General features: G+C 37.3%; 1 protein-coding gene across 6 annotated transcripts; it reads left to right on the forward strand.

The window, feature by feature from the left end:
* Window positions 1-902: 902 nt before the first annotated feature.
* UBE2W (ubiquitin conjugating enzyme E2 W) lies at window positions 903-22,459 on the forward strand. 6 transcript variants are annotated; one of them, XM_025174227.2, is made up of 8 exons: window positions 920-1,048; window positions 6,130-6,228; window positions 7,417-7,608; window positions 11,811-11,902; window positions 15,540-15,642; window positions 18,974-19,129; window positions 20,531-20,606; window positions 20,985-22,459. In XM_025174227.2, exons 3-8 carry the CDS (start codon window positions 7,564-7,566, stop codon window positions 20,996-20,998), a joined length of 486 nt encoding a protein of 161 aa, XP_025029995.1. In that variant the 5' UTR covers window positions 920-1,048; window positions 6,130-6,228; window positions 7,417-7,563; the 3' UTR covers window positions 20,999-22,459. The 6 variants fall into 6 exon arrangements, with proteins under 6 accessions (XP_007439982.1, XP_015745671.1, XP_025029995.1 ...); XM_088149241.1 differs by lacking the exon at window positions 920-1,048 and adding an exon at window positions 2,215-2,381 and having other exon boundaries at window positions 11,814-11,902; XM_025174228.2 differs by lacking the exon at window positions 6,130-6,228 and having other exon boundaries at window positions 930-1,048.
* The last annotated feature ends 271 nt before the right edge of the window (window positions 22,460-22,730 follow it).

Raw genomic sequence — 22,730 nt, forward strand, 5'->3', positions numbered from 1 at the left:
TGTAATAATTAATTTTCAAAATGAATAGATCAGTATATGCACACTCATGAGCATGATCTGATAAAAATATTAAAGTATCTTATTTCTATCAAAAATATTTAGGATTTTAAATTCCCTGCTCAGAGGGACAGGATGTATCTGTCTGGGTATGTTTACAAGGTTTTGCTGGATCACAGCAACTGTCCTAATTCAGTATACTTTCTTGAGCAATGAAAAACCAGACACTACCAGAAAATGAGCAGTTATTTATCATTGCATGATGTCATTTCCTATACATACCTAAGCTAATTACTTCTGTTCTGTGTTAATATAGTCTGGTTAGAATGAACGGACAGCTATTTTTATAGCATGTTAAACGCAAGCACGCATTTTGAAAGTAGGGCTACCTAAGTATATGCTGTATCTGAAACGTATGTTACTTGTGATGTCATCGCTGGCGATATGGACAAGATTCTAGGCGTCAACCAAAATGCATTTGCTTTTCCTCCAAGCTCACTAACGTAAAAGCTCCTAAAAACCTCGTCCGTGAGGTTTTTTGGCACCCTTCAACGTTGCCTTCCAGATGCAGGACCGCAGCCGAGGAAAGTACTCAAAGGCCATGCGATGTGTGGTGCGTCCACGTAGATATATACACATATTTTTTGTAAACCGCCTTGCACCCCTACTCGGGGAGCCAGCACGCCACACACATGGCCTACGATCTTACCGAGCTCTGACGCCGTAACAACAGAAGCTACGGTTTGCTTTGAACGTTTTTGTTTTTTTTAAGGAAGGCCAGAATCTCACCAGCCCGCTCGAAGAGGTCCCGTGCCCACCTGGCACCGACTACGGCAGGGCTTCGGGGCGCATGCGCGCTCTTCACGGGATGGCTGGAGTTCCCACGTGACCCAGAGGGGTGGGGGAGAGGCGAGGAGGAGGAGGAAGCGATCAGGGAAGGGTGCCGGCGTTGCCGCCGCTGCCGCCGCCGCCCTGCGTCTCTCTCGGTCCCGGCCGGCGGCGCCGAGAGCGGACAGGGTGGGGAGGCGGATCCATCATGGCGTCCATGCAGGTGAGCAGCCTGCGGCAGGCTGGAGTGGCGTGTCGATTCGTCCCCAGGTGACTCTCTCGGGACTACGGAGAAGAGCGGGGCAGAGAGCCGCGCCGCCGTCAGGGTGACAGAGGAGGAGTTGGTGACGGTTGGACCAGAGGCGCTCGCCCTCTCGCTCTCCGCCTGCGCTGATTTCCGTGGAGCGGCGGCGGTTAGAGCTGCTCTGGCGTTTCCTGCCCGGGCGGTTGGAAGTGAGCGCTGAGAGAGGAACTTCGCCCTGAAGGGGCGGTGAGAAGCCGGGCGAGGGGCTGAGAAGGCCAAAGGGAGCCTTCCCCACCTTCGTCTCCCTCCCTGCGTCGGCCGGCTGAGGAAGGGACAGGAGACGGGAGGGAAAGTCTGGTTGTCTTGCGGCTGGGAAGCGTAAGAAAAGCGGGGGGAGGGGGGCGGGCGGCGGCCAGGTTGGGCTTCATCGGGGAGAGCAGGTGGCTGTTTCCTAAGTGTGGCTTTCAAACACTTGGGTTTCTGCTTGGCCTGGCTTCGTTGGTGCTGAATTTGGGAAGACACAGTAAAACGGGCCTACTGGCTGTGACAAGTCTGTTGCTGCTTCAGGAAATTAAGTATCTTAAGAATCCTTTAGGGACGGTGTTCCTCTAGAAGTAGGGAGAAGAAGGAGATTTTATGGAGCGCCTGCATGTGAAGGTTTGAGAAAGAGGGAGAGGTCAGGAAGTATGGAAAGTCATTTTGGTGTGCTTTCCTTTGTACATTAGTCATGGCATACAGTATTTTGTTTTTGTAGGAGTGACAATAGCAGCGCAGTCACCATTGGGTCTGTCATTATCTGCATGATGCTAGGGTTGTAATTATTTGGTCTGGTCCCATAGACCAGTTACCCAGGCTTCAGTACTAGGACTTCAGAGTCACCAACGGAGCCAAGTTCAAAATAGTGGTGGAGAGAGGTGAAATAGGTCCAAAATATTCTGTTCTTCCCACTAGGTGGTTAATTACAAGTAGTCCCTGGGTTAAGAATGCCCAGGTTACAGAGGAACCATAGTTAAGAACTTGTTCTTAAACTGGGATGACCTGTACTGTTATCTTGGGCATTGTATACCCTTTGATGACAGACGTATTCAAGGGCATGTATGTATGAGTTGTGAAATTCTAACTGACTTTTATTTTTTGTCTTTGCATTGGAATCAGGAAGTCAAACTCCTGCTGGTCAGCTAATTGGCTACTGCAGATCTTCCTGTAATATCTCATTTGCCTTCTGCCCATTATTGCTATCCATTGAAAAATCTCACCACAACCATTTCTAAAGTTAACCTCCCCATGCTGCCTTGTGTTAAATAATAATATGGTAAGAATGACTGAAGCTGTATTCCGCTGTGTGTGATATTTAGAGTTCAACTAAAAATTAATGTTTAAAATCTATGCTGTGGTCTTTTGGGCAGTGCCTGAGGTGCTCTATGATTAGTTGAATTTTCCCTTTCAAGATAAAAAACTTCAGCCTCATAGAGGGAAATTAGGCATTGGGGTCCATGCCATCTGCTTTCCATTAGGAAACTGATAGCAAAGAAGAAAGAAACTGCATAGAGGGGCTTGTGAGGAAGGGCTTTAGATTTAAAAAATTGAAATCCTTCTGCTTTCTGACACTTAGAAACCAAAGAAACAATTATATGATCTTGAAAGCTGTTGTTATTGTCTTCATATTAGGAGTTTTTTAAAAAGAAAAACATCAGGAAGGACAGCACACTTCTTCATTTCTGCCTACAAAATGTCAATAGCAAAGCATGTCAGAATGGTCTAAATAAGCTATCAGATTGTCCTAAAAAAGAGAAATTCAAGAACAAATAGAATGCCTATTAGAAATAAGTATGCGGAAAACAAAAATCTCAAATTTGCAAAAAATATATTTTCTGTAAGATGTCTTAGTGGAAAGGCAGCATATAAGGAGTTCTACATACAAATAAATACTAAGAATATATAATATCTAACCATTCTGAACAATTGGATAGAATTCAAGAAGAATTGCATAGAAGATAGAAGTTCAGCACTAGTTTAAATCTCCAATCTGGTTTTATTTAATCAGTAATAATCAAGAAGCTTCCCTGTAAAAATCATTGAAGTAATGGAAAAACATTTCTTTAAAGCTACACAAATTATGATGAAACTGACTCATGGAACCTGGAAAGCCCAGAACCAAACAAACACAATCTTGCACTTACTTCAAGAGACTCCCAGTGAATACTAAGCTTGACTACTTGGTACCTGTCTTGACTATACTCAGTTAAAATATTTAAAAATTGATGCTGTGGTTTGAAATGACTGCTGAAAGAATGCTATATTGCACTTTTTCTGTTCTGTTTTGTTTTTTCTGTTTCTTGATAACTTTTTGGCACTGATAAAATTCTTTGTAGCTCTTTTTTTTTTAAATGTCAGTGCTGTTACTGCCAAGGGTATTTATTATCTTTCATGCTAGGAATTCCTTATTTCCTGGGAAGTTTTGAATAGAGAATCAAGGGAACAGTCTAAATATTGTTTATTAGAGATTTTATAGAGCATTCTTGACTTCCATAAAACAGTAATTTTGTTCACTCTAAAAATTTAACAGGAAAAAAAAATCTAACAATTACATATTTGTAATCTAGGTTGTTGATACCAATACCTTCTTGTGTATAGTATTAAATGTTTATGACATTGTGACTTATTTAATTAGCTACAAGTGAAATATGTGTGTGTGTGTAAATCAAATATACTGAACAAATTTTTATTTGAAGAATTTAAAATTAAAATATTCTAATGTGAATTTCACATTAACATTAACTAAGTTTGGTGTAGTGAATGAATTTGAATACTGATGTAAATTCCCAGCTGGCCAGGAAGCCGTAAATGCCCTAGAATAAATAATTCTGAGAGCCAGTTTGACGTAGTGGTTTAAGGTGCTGGCCTAGAAACCAGGAGACTGAGTTCTAGGCCTAAATGACCTAAATGCGATCTGTTTTCCACACAAGTCCTAAAACTAGATAAAAAGAACCCAATTAAACAAATAAACACATTATACTTGTTCATTTATTTATTAAGGAAAATGATCCAAAGCTACATATTTTTGTGTGAAAAAAGTACGTGAACCTTTGCTTTCAGTAATTGGTGTGTTCCCCTTGGGCAGCAATAACTGCAACTAAACATTTCTGATAACTGTTGCTCAGTCCTGCACATTGGCTTGGAGGATTTTAGCCTGGGCTTCCTTGCATGAACTGCCCATTTCAGGCCCTTCCACAACATTTCTCTAGGATTAAAGTCAGGACTTTGATTTGGTAATTCCAAAACATTAATTTTCTTCTGTTTTAACCATTCTTTGGTTGTACAACTTGTGTGTTTTGGGTTGTTGTCTGGGTGCTTGACCCACTTTCTCTTGAGCTCCAGAGGCACAAAGGAGGCCTGAAGCATGATACTGCCACCACCATGTTTCACAGGTGGGATAAGTTTCTTATGCTGGAATGCAGGGTTTGCCTTTCACCAGACATGTTTTTTGTTCAAGCCAAAAAGTCTGTTTTGGTCTCATCGGTCCACAGAACATTTTTCCAGTAGCCTTCTGGCTTATGCATGTGGTCTTTCACAAACTGAACATGGGCAGCAATGTTCTTTTGGAAAATAGTGGCTTTCTCCTTGCAATCCTACCATGCACACTATTGTTATTCAGTGTTCTCCTGATGGTGGTCTCATGAACACTGACATTCACCAATGCAAATGAAGCCTTTGGTTCCTTAGCCATTGCCCTGGGGTTCTTTGAAACCTCCCAGAATTCTACATGCCTCGCTCTTGGTGTGATCTTAATTGATTGACCACTCCTGGGGATGGTAACAGTGGTGCTGAATTGCTTCTGTTTGTACATGATCTGCCTGTTGGTGGACTGGTGGAATCCAAATTCGTTGGAAATCGTTTTGTAACCTTTTCCAGCCTAGTGAGCGTCAACACCTGTTTTTCAGTGGTCCTCAGAAATCTCCTTTGTTTGAGCCATGACAAACTTCCATATACCTGTATTGTGAAGATCAGACTTGGATAGTGAATATTCAGAATTCTGTTCTTTAAATAAAGCAGACCTCACACACACACACCTGTTTATCATCCCATTGATTGAAACACTTGACTCTAATTTCCCTTCAAATGAACTGATAATCCTACAGGTTCATATACTTTTGCCACACACAAATATGTAGCTTTGGGTCATTTTCCTCAATAAATAAATGAACAAGTATAATGTTTTAGACTCATTTGTTTAATTGGGTACTCTTTATTGACTTTTAGGACTTGTGTGGAGAACAGATCACATTTTAGGTCATATTTATGAAGAAATATTGAAAATTCAAACGGGTTCACAAACTTAAGCACCACTGTAGGTGAATGGCTCCCATAGGACACAGAGGATACCAGCTGAAGTGTGCTTGAGTTTGGTAGTAGTTTGGGTTTTGTCAAAGTGGAATGTGCATGATTGACCAGAGATAATAAAGTAGGGTATAGGGTTCTATAGGTTGTGGGTAGTAAGTAGCAGTGGCCGTGGCTGCATAGCTAGTCCATCTCAGAATAGAGTTCTAATTAAAGTTTGTGCAGAAGACTGCTGGTGGCAGTGACAGGCTGGGTGGGTCTAGGATGTCAGTGCCAGCCCTTTAAGGCAGATCAGGTCAGGAAACATGCACCAGAAGAAATACTGGAACTCTGTTGAAATAGGCAATAATAACTGAACCTTGAAAGCCTGATGTTTCTCCTTCCCTGTCACTTATACTAGAGAGTCAAGGTAGGGCAATCTTGAGTTTCTCGTGTGTTTCTGTTTTCCTGAGCTAAGTTCATATTTTCCTAATGGCTGTTGCACGTCTTGTTCAAGGCTATCATACTCCTCTATAATTAGCAGGGGAAGAAGAGTTGGGGTAAATTGTGATTTCTGGGCAGAGAAAGGTATGACGGGATGCTGTGCCAGGTTCTGCAAGTGGTCAGCTATGAGTAACTACACATAAAGTTGGAGTATAGAGACAAGTTAGGAATTCTGCTTTTATATCCCTTATGCTACTTCTCAGCAGAGTATTCTCCTTACATCCTTAATCTCATTGCAGCGTTGGTGTTGGGACTTCCTGGCTTCTGATTTTCCATGTAGTGGGAAGCAAGGGTCTGAAAAAGTACAGGAGTCCATGGCCTCCATGGGCTTATCCCAGGTAATTTTGAGTCCAACCCATACATGCAACCACAGGTTAGATCTGGTCTTCACCTTAGAGCACCTGGTTTATGATATAGCATTACTGTTGGTCAGTTGCTTCTTGATCAGTATGCAGCTCATCACAACCCAGCATTTGTTATTGTCTATACATGCTGCATTAGCAGAATGTCATCTAGCAGCTATATCTGCCCCATCTTAGGAAGGGTCAGGCAGGCCACTGACATATTTGCCAATATTTTCACTAATAAAATTGCTCATATTTGTTTAAGTTTAGACTCTACATGGGCAAAGTCAGATGAGGTAACTGGTATAACAGTCTTGTAAAGTTATCCATGTTCCATTTCATCCTGTAGATTCCATGGAAGTAGATAGGGTTCTCTGCAGCATGAGCTGGGCCACTTGTGGACCGGATCCATGCCTTATCTAGCTCCTCCAGCATCTAGATGGGATATGGCTGGTTGAATTCAAACTGTGGTAAATGAGTCTTTGGAAGAGTTAACTGTGCTGGCTGCCTTGGTATGCCACTCCTGAAGAAGGCATCTCTTGATCCAACCATTTTGGGTAACTTTTGCTCAGTCTCCAACCTTCCTTTTTGAGGTCATGAGTTGCAGGGGGTCCTAGAGGAATTAGTTTATCTGGATCCCTTACAGTCAGGTTTCAGGTCTGGCCATGAGACTGAGACTATCTTAGACATTTGGATGGACAATCTGTGACAAAACCTGGATCAGGAGTCTTACCTAGTCTCCCTTGTTCTCTCAGCAACATTTGATACTAACAGCCATTATATATTGGCAGCCTGTGAAGATTGGGAGTGATTCTACTCCTTTCTGAGCAGGCATTTTCAGTCATTGATATAGGCAGAAAAAAGGTTGAACCAGTGGCCATTCCTTAAGGGGTGGAGGGTTTGAGTCTCCCCCCACCAATGTTTAACATTTATGTGAAACTGCTGCAAGATAATATTTATGGGTTCCAGGTGAGGTATCATCATTATGCAGATGTTACCCAGTTGTACATTGCCACTCCAGGCCTGTTTAAAGATGTGTGGAAGTCCTGTCCCAATCCAGTGCCTTGAGGCTGTAGAAGACTGGATAGGAGAAGATAGGGTGAAGCTTAATCCCAGCAAGACAGAGGTGTTTCCATGTCCAAAAACCATCTGATTCTCTGTCGGTTTCTATATTAACTCTAGATGGGATTGTACTCCCCCTGAAGCAGCAAGTCTGTGACTTTGCAGTTTTCCAGGATTCATAGTCATAGATGGAGCAGCAGATGGAGACCATGGCTGGGGAGCTTTTGCTCAGCTTTAGCTCATGTGCCAGTTGTGGCTCTTCTTGAAATGGGAAGCATTGGCTGTGGAAATTCATGCTGGTGTGACCTCAAGGTTGGTTTCCTGTCTTTTCTAAGGGTCTTCCTTTGAAATTTGGAATCTGTAGTTCTTTCAGAATGCAGTGTTCCACCAGTTAGCAGGTAAGAGCTGCTACAACCATGTAATACTAGTGCAGCAGGTGCTGCATTAATTGACAGTAGGTTTCTGGATATAGTTCACAGTGCTGGTTTTGCCTTGTAAAGCCATACGTAGCTGTATTTCTTTAAAGCACCTTTTTTAAAGAAGAAAAGTACATATATCTTTTTTTCATTTTCAAATAAAATGTGATGAAATTGGCAACAAATTAGTCCATATGGTGAGGAATATCTGTTTTGGTAATTGTTAAAATTTAAAACAGATGTATACATATGTTACGGCTTTTCCATAAAATAACTTAAGCCAGTCAGCTAGCTAAATAATTCACAAACATTATGACACAAGAACTCCAGATGGGGGACTGGTCCATTATGAGATTGAATGATAGGGTTGAAGGGGACATGGAGGTCTTCTAGTCCAACTCCTATCCAGTGTAGGAATTCTCATACCATCCCAGACAGTGGAGTAGATAAGAGTATTTTGTAGCTTCCCAATTATTCTTCACAACCCAAGTTCTGATTTACAGTAACAACCAGTTGACCTTATCTTAATGCTCCATATCATTTAATATTTGAATGAATATTTGTTTGGTCTGTTCATCACTGTCTCCAATCTGCCCAGGCCATTTGATACCCCACTAGAGGCAGCAAGTCTGAATCTCAAAAATTTGGTTTGTTACTTGTTCTAATGTGTCCTTCTTGGCACAGATTCCCATTTGTGTGCCATATAGGATTTGGGCAAGGGTTTAGCATCAAAGAGTTTTAATGCTGCCAGTATTCTCCACCTTTAATAAAAAAGAAGTGCCTTGATGGTGGTGAACACTCTTCAAGCCAACTTTGAGAAATTCAAAGCAATGGTGTCTTTTCCCAGGATCACCCCCTGTATAGGTATCATGTGATCCAAGGAAAAGATATGTTTGGTTTAAGGACTTGCTGCTGGTGCTATGTGCATACCCATACATACTCCAAAACAGCTTTTTCTGTCTTGAATCTGAAACATTGCAGAGCCCTAACAAATATACACAGGGCCAGTTTGGTGCAGTGGTTAAGACATCAGGCTAGAAACTGGGAGACCGTGAGTTCTAGATCTGCCTTAGGCACAAAATCAGCTGGGAGACCTTGGTCTAGTCTCTCTCTCTCAGTCCTAGGAAGGAGGCAATGGCAAACAACTTCTGAAAAACCTTGCTAAGAAAACTGCAGGCACTTGTCCAAGCAGTTGCCAGGAGTCAACAATGACTTGATGGCACAAATATATATACACACACGTACGCTAAGGGTATTACCTACAGATATTTATTGGGTGAAATTTCTAGGGTTAATAAGATAGGGAAGCTGTGCATAGCAAAAGATTATTTTTATGTCAGCAGTTTTGGGGAAGTGTTGTCTTAAATTCAGGGTCATCCTTTTGAATAACTGTGGTAGTTGTGGCATGTACACTGCCTGGTAATTTCCCATGACTGTTATATAGAAGCAGCCATATTCACTTCAAAATAATTATTCTATTTTTCAAGTACTTCTGATTAAAGTTTCTGGAAAAAGTATTTCTCAGCAACAAAATGCAGTAGGAAAAATAACAAAGCACATAACAAAGGGACTGCAAAGTGCTTTCCATGTGTTTGGAGGTATATTGTATAGACCTTCATTTAAGATGAGTCTTTATCTATACATACTAAATATTCTCTTGTCATCTTCCAGACATAACTTAAAACTTCAATGAAATTCCTGGGACAGAATTTTGAGAAAAAGACTCAAAGGCATGTTGCAAGCCCTATGAGGGAAGAAAGTGAAAGAGAGTCCTGTTGCCCAAGCAGAAATGTATTTGCATAAGGGAGAATTCCACCCCAAATTTTCTTTTGGAACTACTAGGATACCAAATAAATTCTACCCCATCATTATTTTCTGCCCATTCTGAAATTCCAGAGTAGATTTAGGGCTGTGATCCTGTAAGTAAAGAAACTCACATATTGATTTAATTGTTTTGGTTAGTTTACTTCACAGGCATGCTTTGCAAAAGCATAATTCAGTCTTTAGTAAAGCAAGACATAGCCTTATAAAAGGTAGTGATTTCTAAATGCATGTTTGTTTATTACTCTATAAATGTATGTGATTAGTGCTTTAATGAGGTAGAAGCTAAAATCATAAATATCAAGTTGCAACTTCTGGAAATCCTTGCAAAAGAACAAAATAGGGGAGGAGTGATGGGAAAGGACAGTGAATGAGCATGCTCATTAATGCAGAATTTTAAAATGTCCATTAAAAATGGAAGTGAGAATGAAATGTATTATTCAGGAGAAGAGAATGTAGTAGGCTGAAATCCTGAAAAGAAACATTCCTGTTATTTTGTTAGCATATACTGCAACATTTTGTTCTGGATACACTATTGATCAGTCATCTGTGTACGTTTTTTCAATCCCCATTAATATTTATTCTTTTTTAAAGCTGTCTCCTTAAGCTTTGGGGTTTAAATAAATAAGTAATGTGCAGTTGGCAACATATTGGACATCTATAGATGTCTCAGCCTCCATAATGACCTAGAGGGAAATGCAATTCTGGGCTCATAGAGTTCCATCAGTATATGAATGTTGTGCTCTTTTATGAGGATGCATTATGTTTTAATTGTTTTGAATATGAATCTTCATTAAAGAACATTTTTCTGTAATTAACTTCTAAATTGTTTTTACTGCTTCTGGATCATGTCTTTAATGTAGATGTGTACTTTTACTCTTATCCTCATGCTTATGGCAGCTCATGCTTACTTTTTTGCTGGCTATGGATGGTAAGACTTCCAATCTAACAAATCTGGAGAGGATTGGGTAGGGGAAAGCTATAGTTATCTCATGACCACTTGAAATTACTTTGTTGTTTTTTTTTCAGATGCTGTGTTCAGGGAAAGACATAATTTACCCAGTCATGTACTACTGTTATACATTAAATGTTATCTATTTAATTTGATACTGTAAATAATAAATACCAATTTCTATTATTTCCTTGTACCTTCAAGCATTAATTAATAAATTAATAGTATGATGCTATGTGTGTTTCCTCTGAATTATATCTGTATATTCAGTTAGGTTCACTGTTAAGTAAATTTCACATGTTTCTAGTTTTAAATTATGTGAATCAAGTCTAGATCTGTTTGAAGTCATACTATATATATACACGGTTCAGATATAAATAATTTTAGGAGCAGATAAAATTGAATAAATGCATTGCGTCCTTTTACTAATCATAAGTACTTAATAGGTGTTCAAGCCAATTTATATAGTTTATAGTTCTTAGAAGAATCTTTAGATAGTTTGATTGAAGCTTCTTTACATTTCTGAAATTTTGTTAGAGGATCCATCTAAGGCACAAGTTAGATGGATTAAAGAAGGCACAAGTTAGATCCGTTGAAGAAATTTTGAAGAGGATCCATCTAAGGCACAAGTCAAAAGTCAAAAATGAGAATCTTCACATATTGACCAGAATCTAAAGTGTTGCTTAAGGCACAATAGAAAGTTTAAGCTTCATTGATAAACATTTTTCATTGGATATCTGTTTCTTGTGCTATACTGATTTTCCATATGATATATTTTGTTATTTATGTAGTACATGTCCCAGTCTTGTTCAGAAATAATAGTTTTGATTCTCTGGATGATAACCAGTGTGGTGTTCATTTATTTACTTACTTACCTTACTGGGGTTATATGCTATTTGAGTCATTACCAACTCTCAGCAACTTAGGTATCCTTAATCTATCTTTGTATGTAAGATTAAAACAATACATAATCAAGAATAAAGTTTAAGCTACTGTTGCTTTGAGAAATTGCCTTACCACTTTGAATATTACTAATATAATTTAACATTATTTTGCACTAATATCTGGAATTTATAATAACAAAGAAAAGGAATTTGTTAGGTTTCTTAGTATGCCAGAAGTTACTTTCCAGAACTTGACTTGCTGTACAAAATGCAACATTAAAGACTCTTGCCTTATAAATAATACACATGATGATTATGATGTTTAAGGCATAAAGAACAGGCTTGGCAATTCAGATTTAGCAATGTCTTGTATCACATAGATAATAACTTTGACTATTCAAATACTTTGTGAAATGTTTAAAGATTTCTCTTTCTCTTTAGAAGAGGCTACAGAAAGAGCTGTTAGCTTTGCAGAATGACCCACCACCAGGAATGACCTTGAATGAAAAGAGTGTACAAAATTCAATTACACAGTGAGTATCTATATTTTCATTACTGTTGTGAAATATATGACTTGTAGGAAGATGTACACATAATTTCCATTATTGTATCCCTAAGTACTTAGTTAGGTCCACTTATCCAGTATACATTGCTGTCAGACGTGGATATAAATAATGTTCACTTAGAGGCATGTTTAAAAAGGATAACTGCTATTTATTTATGTAAGGAATGGAGAATGCTCTGACACTTTATAACAATTTAGAATTTTTAACAATCTAGGTTTGTGGAATAGAGGCATGAAATATTGCTTTATAACATAGATTGGCAGAATGATATCTGTGACAATAAATGTGTCCTCAAACTCCTATTCATATATCTATACGCAAACTCTATGTGTGTGTGAAAGAGAGAGAGAGAAAGAAAGATTTTTTGTTTTGGAACAGTGGCAGCAATTTTTCTGTTTATCCATTGTCATGAACGGATTGATTGCTTTGGACTTTTCCTACCTGTTCTCTACCATGGTGTGGTAGAACCCATTCATAAGGGGGCCTGTGGGATGGTTGTTATGGAAGCAACAGTTTTCTCAACTGCCATTATATGCATATTATTATGATTGGTTGTTTATATTGTGTTTTTAGCTGCCTAGAGTTGCTGTTTGCAAGATGGGTGGCCATATACATTTACTTAAATACATAAATAAAAATTTGGTCCATCCCAGGTGCCAGATGAACTCAGCTGGGTTTCAGAGGGCACTTGTTGGAATTCCTGAGGATCTGCTGCACAGATTGGCTGAGGCCTTAATTACTACTTAGAATAAGGGGTTGGTGATGGTATTGCACCAGATTATCCCTGCGTGGCCTCTCTCTGTTTGCAGTTCCCATAGGGCCCCCTGTTTTTTACAGCTCCATCTTGTATATCCCACTCCTTGCTCATGATCACTTACATAGTAGTCATCTTCAGATAGGATTACTGCAGTGCATTCTACATCAGCCTGCTCTTGGTGGCCACTAAGAAGCTTCTGCTGATCCAGAAGGCAGCAGCATGGGTAGTTATGGATGTATCCTGATATGCTTATGTACATCTCTACTCTGTGAGCTGCGCTAGTGACCAGAGTGCTTCTGAATGCAATTCAACGTACTATGCTTTCCTATAAAGTCCCTCAGATGGTTGTAGCTCCTACACTTTGGAACAGCATTCTCCTGAGACTTTTTGGCCCCAACCTTGCCTGCCTTTCAAAAGGCATTAAAGGCCTTTTCTCCCCCTCAGGCATTGGGTCTGGAAATGGTATCATCCATTAGCTGAAGTTTTTTTTCCTGGCACTTATATATTTATATGTTGTTGTTTTGGATTATGTTTTTATACTTTGTTTTATTATGTTTATGTTTATGTTTATGTTTATATTTATATATTTATCATTATATAATTTATATTATATTTATCCTGACTTTCTGCTGTTTATTGGTGATGTATGCTACTGTGAGTCATGTGATCAGTAGGGCAGCTATATGAATCAGGGATCAGCAATCTGTTGTGGAGAGATATTGAATTACAACTGCCAAATATTTTACTATTGACCATGTTGAATGGGGTTACTAAGATTTTTATTTCAGCAGTAGCTGGTGGGCCAGTTACACATTGTTCTCTGTCGTTTTGGGAAAAGCAAGATTGCTGAGAAGTATATTGCTTAAAAGAAAGTGATATACAGGCACACCTCAGAGATATTGCAGGTTCGATTTCAGACCACCACAATAAAGCAAATATCACAATAAAGCAAATCACACAAATTTTTTGATTTCCTAGTGCATATGAAAGTTATGTTTACACTATATTGTAGTCTATTAAGCATGCAATAGCATTATGTCTGCTATTATATATTATTATATCTTTATATATTATTATATATTATATCTGCGATGCGCAATAAAGCAAAGTGCAATAAGACGAGATATGCATGTACACTATAATAATACCCGTCAAGCAGTGAGCTGAAAGAGACTATTGCATGCAATGTAAGATTGAGATAAGCAATCTCATCCTTTTAAGGTATTTTAATTTCAGTTCCTGTGTCACTACATATGCCCTATGCAAGGGATTGTGGAAGTTTAATTCCAACCCATCTGGAGGGCATCAGATTTCCTGTTCCTGGTCTAGAGACAGGTAGAATTCCTGAATTAAAGTGGGTAAATATGTTGCAGGAAAATACTGGGGGTTGGCTTCCACCAACTTTATAATTGTTTTATTGCCAGTATCAAATTCCTCACAAGAAGTTCTGCTCTAGAAATCCTAGCTGATCATAAACATCTTCCTTCCCAAAGGCATCAAGCATAATAATGTAAAAATGAGCAAGTAAGAAGCAATAGGGAACTCTAATAAGAGCTGTAAAAAGTTTTAACCTTTTCAGTTTGATTTGTTGTTTTGGTATGATACAAACCTGCATTTATTAAAAAGCACCAGACATATTCAATGCAAACATGAATTGGTGTAAAAACTTACTGAAATGATCAGGGAGTAGAATTTTACTAGAGAACACTGTCAAGCCCCACTCAGTTGGGCAAGATCAATGAAGCAAGAAGTATACAGATTTCAGGTAGGTATCTTTAATGCTAGTCTGGGAGCAAATACAGAATCTTGTAAACTGTAAAAGGAATTTTCCACCCTCATTTATAGTAATTTCATTACAGCAGAGTCTCTGAATGATTCAAAACCCTTCTTCACAGTTCTTGCCACCTGGTTGAGTTGCCTTTTTTTAAATAAAAAGGGCTTTATCTTACGTCAAGGGCTTTATCTTACATCTTTTGATTGTTTATATTTATTCTTCCATTTTTTCCTCAACTTCCCCACAATCTCTAATAGGTAAGATTATAGCTTGGATTTAGGAGGCAGTTGGGAAAATACTAGTACACATCTGCTCATTGCTCAGTTGTCTAGGAAATGGGAAACCAGCCCACTAGTTCAAAGAAGGGGCATTGGAAATTGAAGAATTCTCTGCCTTGAATTAAACAATCTAGTTCTTAATACAGTATTTCTGTAACCTAACCTCTTTCTTTTAATTTTTTTTTCCCAAAGAAGACTCAGGGAGAATATTGCTTCTGGTAAAGTACATACAATGACATTAAAAAAAAAATACAGCTAGTCCTTGACTTACAACCACAATAGGGACCAGAAAATTTGTCATTAAGCAGTGTGGTGGTTAAGCAAGGTGTCATGTGACCACACCCAATTCTGTGATATTTTTTTACAGCAGTTGTTAAGTGAATCACCGCAGCAGTTAAGTGAATCACACAGTTCACTGATTTTGCTTGTCGGAAGCTGGCTGGGAAGGTCACAAATGGCGATCACGTGACCGCAGGACACTGCAACTGTCATAAATGCATGCTGGTTGCCAAGCGCCTGAATTTTGATCATGTGACCGTGAGGACACTGCGACGATTGTAAATGCAAGGACCAGTAGTAAGTCATTTTTTCCCCCCAGTGCTGTCATAACTTTGAATCATCACTAAATAAATGGTCGTAAGTCAAGGACTACTGTATTCTAGGATTTTTAAGATGCCTTTTTAGAATTGGGGATTAGCAATTTGCAAACCATAACTCACATCAAGTTACTTACAGAAGAACAAATATTATAGTTCTTCTATGTTTTCACAATTGTAATCCATTTTCTTTCCAAAGGTGGATTGTAGACATGGAAGGGGCTTCTGGAACATTATATGAAGGGGAGAAATTTCAACTGCTATTTAAATTCAGTAGTCGGTATCCATTTGATTCTCCTCAGGTAATTTATGTATCATATGTTCACTTAAATTTTAAAATCAATTGTATGGTAATATTGAATATTTATTTCATTGAATTTTTTGCTGGGCTAACTCTTCAGAGAATAGCAAGAATAGTTAATCATATATCTGGTACCTGCAAGAGTTGAATGAAAAGCAATGTGTCCAATATTATAAGTCACCAAACGATGGCAATATTGATATGGTAGAAGCTCTGACATGTTTTTTTTAGGAAGTTTTTTCACTTCAGTTGTTAGGAAGTTGCTGTGAGAAAAGGTAGTGTTGCTATTGTTTGTAAAATGGAAACCTGCAATGAGTACTTGTTGGCATGCTTTAAGCAATGTGCCATGATTGAATTTTTGACTGCCAAATGAGTCCTTCCAACTGAAATTCACTACTAAATGTAGATTGTTATGTTGATGACTGCATTGACATGAGTACTGTATGTTCTTGGGTCAAAAATGTAAAGGTAGTGAACTGGGAAGAGTTAATTTATGTGATCAAGAATGAAGTGGATGACTTGTGACGGCAACTGATGAGTTTCATATGAGAAAGGTTGATGAACTAATTAAAGACAACGGGCAGATCACTCAAAGGGAAAGTTCTGTCAAGCTTGGTATTTCGCAGGAACTTGTGGGTCACATTATTGATGTTCTTTAATATTGGAAGCTTTGTGCAAGATGAATTCCTTGCAAGCTGACAGCAGAAATGAAAGCTTGAAGCTTTGAGTTGAAATTTGTCAGCATTTGATGACATGCTACACAAATGAAAGTGAAGACATTCTTCATAGCATCATGACAGATGATGAAACATTGTGTTCATCATTATGGCCCAGAAATGAAACATCGGTCCATGGAATAACATCACAAAGTTTCACCTGTGAAAAAAATTCAAAATCCAGGCTTTAACAGGAAAACTCATGGTCAGAGATTTTTGGGACACAGATGATGTTATTCATATAGATTTTCTTCAATCTGGAGCCTCTATAAGCACAGAGCACTACATTGCAACAAACCTTTGAAGAATTCAGAAGGACAAGAAGGAAATTTTGCTATAATGTAACAATGCTAGCCACCCACAAAGCAATAGCAAAGTTGGATCTCTCCACCTTACCCTATCTGCCATACAGACTTGGTGCCATTGACTTTCACTTTTTCCCAAAATTGAAGAAATACCTCCATGGGCTATTTGACTCAATGAAAAGGTGGAAAGGACTATCAGGACTTGGTTGAAGAGACAAAGCATGGAGTTTTTTCTTGACAGCTTTATCATCATTGGCAGAAGTGGTAGGAAATGGTGGAGATTATGTGGAGAAGTAAATTCAGACAATAAAAGAGCTTGTTACAAGGGTTATTTTCCTGTTTCATTTATTAAAACATCTCTATTTAAGCTAAAGTTATGGAGGTAAAGATATTACTTTTCATTCAACCCTCATATTGTCTGCCCATAGTATTGAGAACCTACAGCCCATTGGGTTGGAAGCAGCCTGCAAAGCCTTCCTATCTAATCTGCTAAGGAATGGGGTCACAATTCCTTCCCCCCAAAAAGCATGGGATTTTGTTGCAGATCAGTTTCCACAAACTTTGCCTGATCATTCTGGGTGTGAAAAATGGGTTTGACCTTTTACTTTGCACAAATAGTTGTAAAGTGACCAGGCTGTACAGAAAAAGACCATATCTCATCTTCATTGATCAGACTTCTGTTTGCTATGGGTAGCAAAGTTCTGAACTGCCTATTCTGAATTGCACAGTTGCATAACACAGGATCAGGATTGATTAGTCTGTGAGTAGAAAGTATTAAGATTATTTTAAAATATTTAACATAGATATAATATATAAACAATCTGTATAGGTACTCCTCGACTTATGACCATTCATTTAGCGACCATTCAAAGTTACAATGGTATTGAAAAAAGTGACTTACAACTGATCCTCACACTTATGACTGTCGCAGCACCTCCGCGGTTACATGATCAAAATTCAGGCACTTGGCAACTGGCATGTATTTATACAACAGTTGCAGCATCCTGGGGTCATGTGATTGCCATTTGTGACCTTCCCAGCTGGCTTCTGACAAGGAAAATAAATGGGAAACCATGTGATACACTTAATGACTATGTGATTCACATAATGGCCACCACAAAAGATGTAAAATTGGGTGCGGCCATGTGATGCCTCACCTAATGACCGCGCTGCTTAATGACAAATTTTCTGGTCCCTAAGTCATAAGTCGAGGACTACCTATGTAGAAAGCATCAGGTTAAAAAAGGCTAAGAAGAATATTAAAAACAAATTAGGAAAAATAATCAGTTGAGGACATTTGGCTGACAAGAATAAAATATATAAAGAAGATTTTTTTCCTGTGAGAACCTAATTAGGTAAGGGAGCAAATGAGCACTGTTCTTCTAGCTTTCCACTGAGACATTGGGTCCATGACAAAATACAATGAGACTGCTGAAAGCAACAGTAGAATATTGTATTTTAAAAAGATATTCTGGGCAAAAATAAAGCTATCAGTTTCATTTTAAAAATAAATCCCTTAAAAAATAGGAAGTTAACTGTTACTGTCATTTTAAATGGAAGAGTGTACACTGATTTAAAATTTATGACATCAGGCAACTTCCTATGGTGGAATTAAAATACCATTTATTTGTATAATTTAAAATATTTTAAATCTGTGTATTGACATTTGGCTCTGTGAGGTTGGATCCATTTTTTTCTAAACATCTAATCGTCAAGGGTATGACTTTGGAAGGGGAAAGTGGTTGTTACTTTATTACCATTACAACTATGCTTTTGATTTTTAGTATATCCCTTGTGCTGGCCTCTTTATTGGTTTTATAGTACATTAATACTGTTTATATTGTTTCAACTGTGTAGAATTACCACCTAATATACTTCCAATTATTTAGTGATATAAGAGCACAAATAAATGCACATCTGTATTGATATAAATATGCTGGATTTTAAATTAAATAATGGAAATTAGAGTAACTAGCACATTATTAAGCCCTATATCATGAACCTGGCCCATCTGGAAATATTGAGCTAGAGAAAGAAGCTTAAACCATTTTATTACTACCTCTGTAATCACAGTAATTAGGCAGTAGCAGCTGAAGTGATAGGCTTCATTAAATTCAAGACTGACATGCTGCAATATATGAAAGATAAAATGTCATTCATGCTCTTCTAGTGTCTCACTCACTTTAAAGATTATGTCCACATTTGAATCCAAATATTTTTTGAATCAAAAATGGAATATTTTACAAATAGCATTAGTATTCTTTTTGAACAATTATGTTAATAAAATATTAATTTGATTTTTACTTTATAGGTCGTGTTTACTGGTGAAAATATTCCTGTTCATCCTCACGTTTATAGCAATGGACATATCTGTTTATCTATTCTAACAGAAGACTGGTCTCCAGCTCTTTCAGTGCAATCAGTTTGTCTTAGCATTATCAGCATGCTCTCAAGCTGCAAAGAAAAGGTATGAATTTAGAGATAATGCCATTAAAAGTTTAATGGTAGTAGAATTTCCCGCTCTAAACCAATTATGTCTCTTTCTCTCTTTAATGACTTTCAGTGGATCCTAAAAATACATTTAAACAATGCACTTCAAAAAAATTTCAGAAGGGTTAATTTAACTACAATGCAAACTAGTTAGGTAACAACCAACTTCTTTTTCTTTCCAACCGCTGGGGACCAACAAAGCAAAATAGTTATCTTCAAGAGAAAGCTCATTATCTAGCCTCACTGAATTTGATGTGAAGTTCCTGCTTCATGTTGTCACATTTCTTAACTCTCATAGAGTTGTTACTTCAAGAAAGCCTGAAAAGTTCATTGGAAAGCTTTAATATGACAGACTGATAAGGGGTATTCAGTGAGATATTTGTACACTTAGTGAGCTTGATATTAATAAAATCTTGAATGTTGTGTCCAGAAGTAACAGACATTTAAAAACCCTCTAATGGTTCTCCATCTAAAATAAAACCCAGCTTTTAGCAGAGCACACTTGAACAACAATGAATTCTCATAACTCTGTATAGTGATAGATAATTTCATTTGTAAGTATTTGCATGATATATAAATTCTTTCCTGCCTAGGCTGAGTTCTTCTTGTCTGATTTTTTTAAATACACACACACATGCTGTATATAAATAAATAAATACACATTCAGACAATATAGCAATTCTTCTGACATGCTGCTCATACTTGGTATCTTTTACTGAAAAATACAATATAAATACTGGATGGTTCTTCAAACACAGAATGCAGTTGGAAGAGGATTTTCTTCCCATTCAATTCAAAGTGTGTGGCGGGGAGGAGGCAGGAGGAAGGCTTCTGATTGTTATTTCCTCTAGAAACTGCTATTTAAAGTGTAGCAGAGAAATATGTGCTTCTATCATTTAGCCTGCTTATGTATTGTTCATTTATTTATCTCTTCACCCAATTCATTTCTTGACACAATTTCAGGGTTTTTCCAGACTTGGGCTAATTACATGCTAGTTTTCTCTAGTTCATCCAAACATGGGCTAGAAAGGTATTACAGAGAGTAATTTTGCTTAAAGTTTACAGAAATTTTGCTTAAAGATTTGTGTCTGTACCTCAGGAATTGTAAAGTCACTTGAAATATTAACAACTTAGCCCCTGAGGCTGTGTAAGAGTTGAGGAACAGCTGAAAGTATTGCAAACAAGGAATAAAATCTCAGAAAAGGAGTTTATAAATGCCAGGTTTTCCTCTCACTTCCATGAACATATTTCTGAAAGTTTCTTTCCCTCCCTCCCTTTATTTCTTAGATTTATATCCCACTTTCCATTCAGCCAGTGATATGCAGTTTTGTATATCTGAAATAGGTTTATAATTTAATATAGTTTTACTTTATTGCAGAGAAGACCACCAGATAATTCATTTTATGTAAGAACATGTAACAAGAATCCAAAGAAAACAAAATGGTGGTATCACGGTAAGTATTTAGTTTTCAAACAATATTCTAAGTAATTAATAAGGTAAATTTACAAAACTTCCTGTATAATCCTTGAATGTTAAGTTTCTCTCCAGTTTCTGAGCTTTTGGTTTTGTATATTTGCATTTTTTATTTGAAAAATGCAATATTTTTGTTGAATAGGCAGTTGAGCTTTAGTACTTTGGTCAGATTTGTTTGAACAGAACAAGGCAATTCAGTGGCTCAGAATATACTGTCTATTCCTCCAGAATGTATAATTTTTAATCATTATTTTCATTTATTGAAGTGTACTGTTAGGGGCTGTTCCAGCAATAAACATCTTCATAGGTTTTGTATACATGTACAGCATAATATTTTACATTTTGTTTTTCTTTAAAGATGACACTTGTTGACACCATCATTCTATGATTCTCCTAACAGAAGATAGTCCTACTGAGAAAATGAGCACTTTGATCATTCAGTCTTTGAACTTTAACCTCCTGACTGGAAATGATAAATAGGCAATGAAGACTACTTCCTTTGACTGAATTTTTACTAGTGTGCATTCTGGGCGCATGTTGATCGCTGGTTCACACCATGCTACTGACATGCCTTTCGTAGTCATACGATGTTAATGCAAGTGTTGGAAAATGTCATTCAATTTTAACTTTTGGAAGAATTCCAGGTCTTCATGTATTGTGCAATAATATGAATTTCTTGGCGGTTTTGGTATATCCATTGCCAGCAAAAGATTGTATCAGGAAACATATATGCTTTCCACACAATAATTTAGATGCATGATAGGGCCTATGAAAGGTTTTAAGTATATTAGGATAATAAGTAACCAATCTTTTACTTTGAAAACCACCTAATTTGTTTAGATATGGATTCTGTGCACTGTGATCATTAAACTAGCAGCATAAGTTAAAACATGCTTAGCTAAGAAACTAATAAGATCATTGCATATTTACTGAATTGTCAATGTCTTGACAAGCAAGTTTTTTCAAGTTATGTCAGCAGAGAGGTACGTTCTATGGTAGAATAAATACCTTTTGTTTGTGTGTGTTATATTTCTGAAGAAAAGGTATGAATAAAATAAGGCAGAAGTGGTTTAATCAAGGAAATCTGTGTTATGAAATGGGAACAGATAGCAGTGATAAAACTGAATTTGCTGAAGTCCATGATTGGGCTTGTTAATATGTACACTAGAGCTGTTTTCCAAGTAGATTGCACACTGTTATTTCATACTAGCCTTCAGCATGAGCCCTGTTGCCTACACAATACTTCATTTATTTATGTGTCTAGACATTTTTGTTTGAGTTCACTGTTTCTTTTGTTGTGTTATATGTCATATTTGAATGTTACAAAACAATATTTTCACTGAAAAGCTATCAGAAAATATTTTCTTGTAAATTATTTCTTTACCTTATTAACATTTATCTTGTCTTTTAATTCTGTACCATAAAGGAAGAAATACATTTTGGACAGAGATGAACTGTTTTGACAAAAAGTGTGGATCTTTTTATTTAAACTTAAGACAAATATATATAAATATATATTTTTCTTATCTTACTTGTCCCATACAGCCATAGCAATTTTCCAGGTTTTCTTTAAAGATATGACAAAAACTAGATTTACCTTTTATACAGAAAAACAATTGTTAAACAATAGTGAATTGATCTTCACCAATATGTAATTTTATGATACTGCATCTAGGCTGTCTTTTTAGGAAGCAATGATGTGTCTTTTATAAACTTGCTACCTTTACACATATGCAAACTTTCTATTTCAATGCTCTTTTTAATGTTGCCTTATTGTTGCACTAAAAAAAATCAATTCTAGTAGTCAATAAATGAATGTCTGAACTGAGTAAACCTCTTACTTGATTTTTAAAGTAAGAATCCGATGAGCAAAACAAATCTCCCAGGATTGGCTGAAAATATTCTAGTATGTGTGGGTTTTTTTAACTGCTGCATTGAATCTTACAAGTTTTATAGATATGTATATACTACTGTAGCTATAATATTTAAAATCAATATAATTGCTAAGCTCAGGGGTGGGGAGAAATCAAATGGAAGAAAAAGGTGTTCTGTCCAGGCACTGAATTCTAAACTATCAGTTTGGTAGAGCAGTTTTAAATAAGGG

This window comes from Python bivittatus, unplaced genomic scaffold, assembly GCF_059951505.1.
Source record: "Python bivittatus isolate LINGU-HERP-01145 unplaced genomic scaffold, Pbiv_v1 ctg000590_np1212, whole genome shotgun sequence".
NCBI classification, from domain to species: Eukaryota; Metazoa; Chordata; class Lepidosauria; order Squamata; family Pythonidae; genus Python; species Python bivittatus.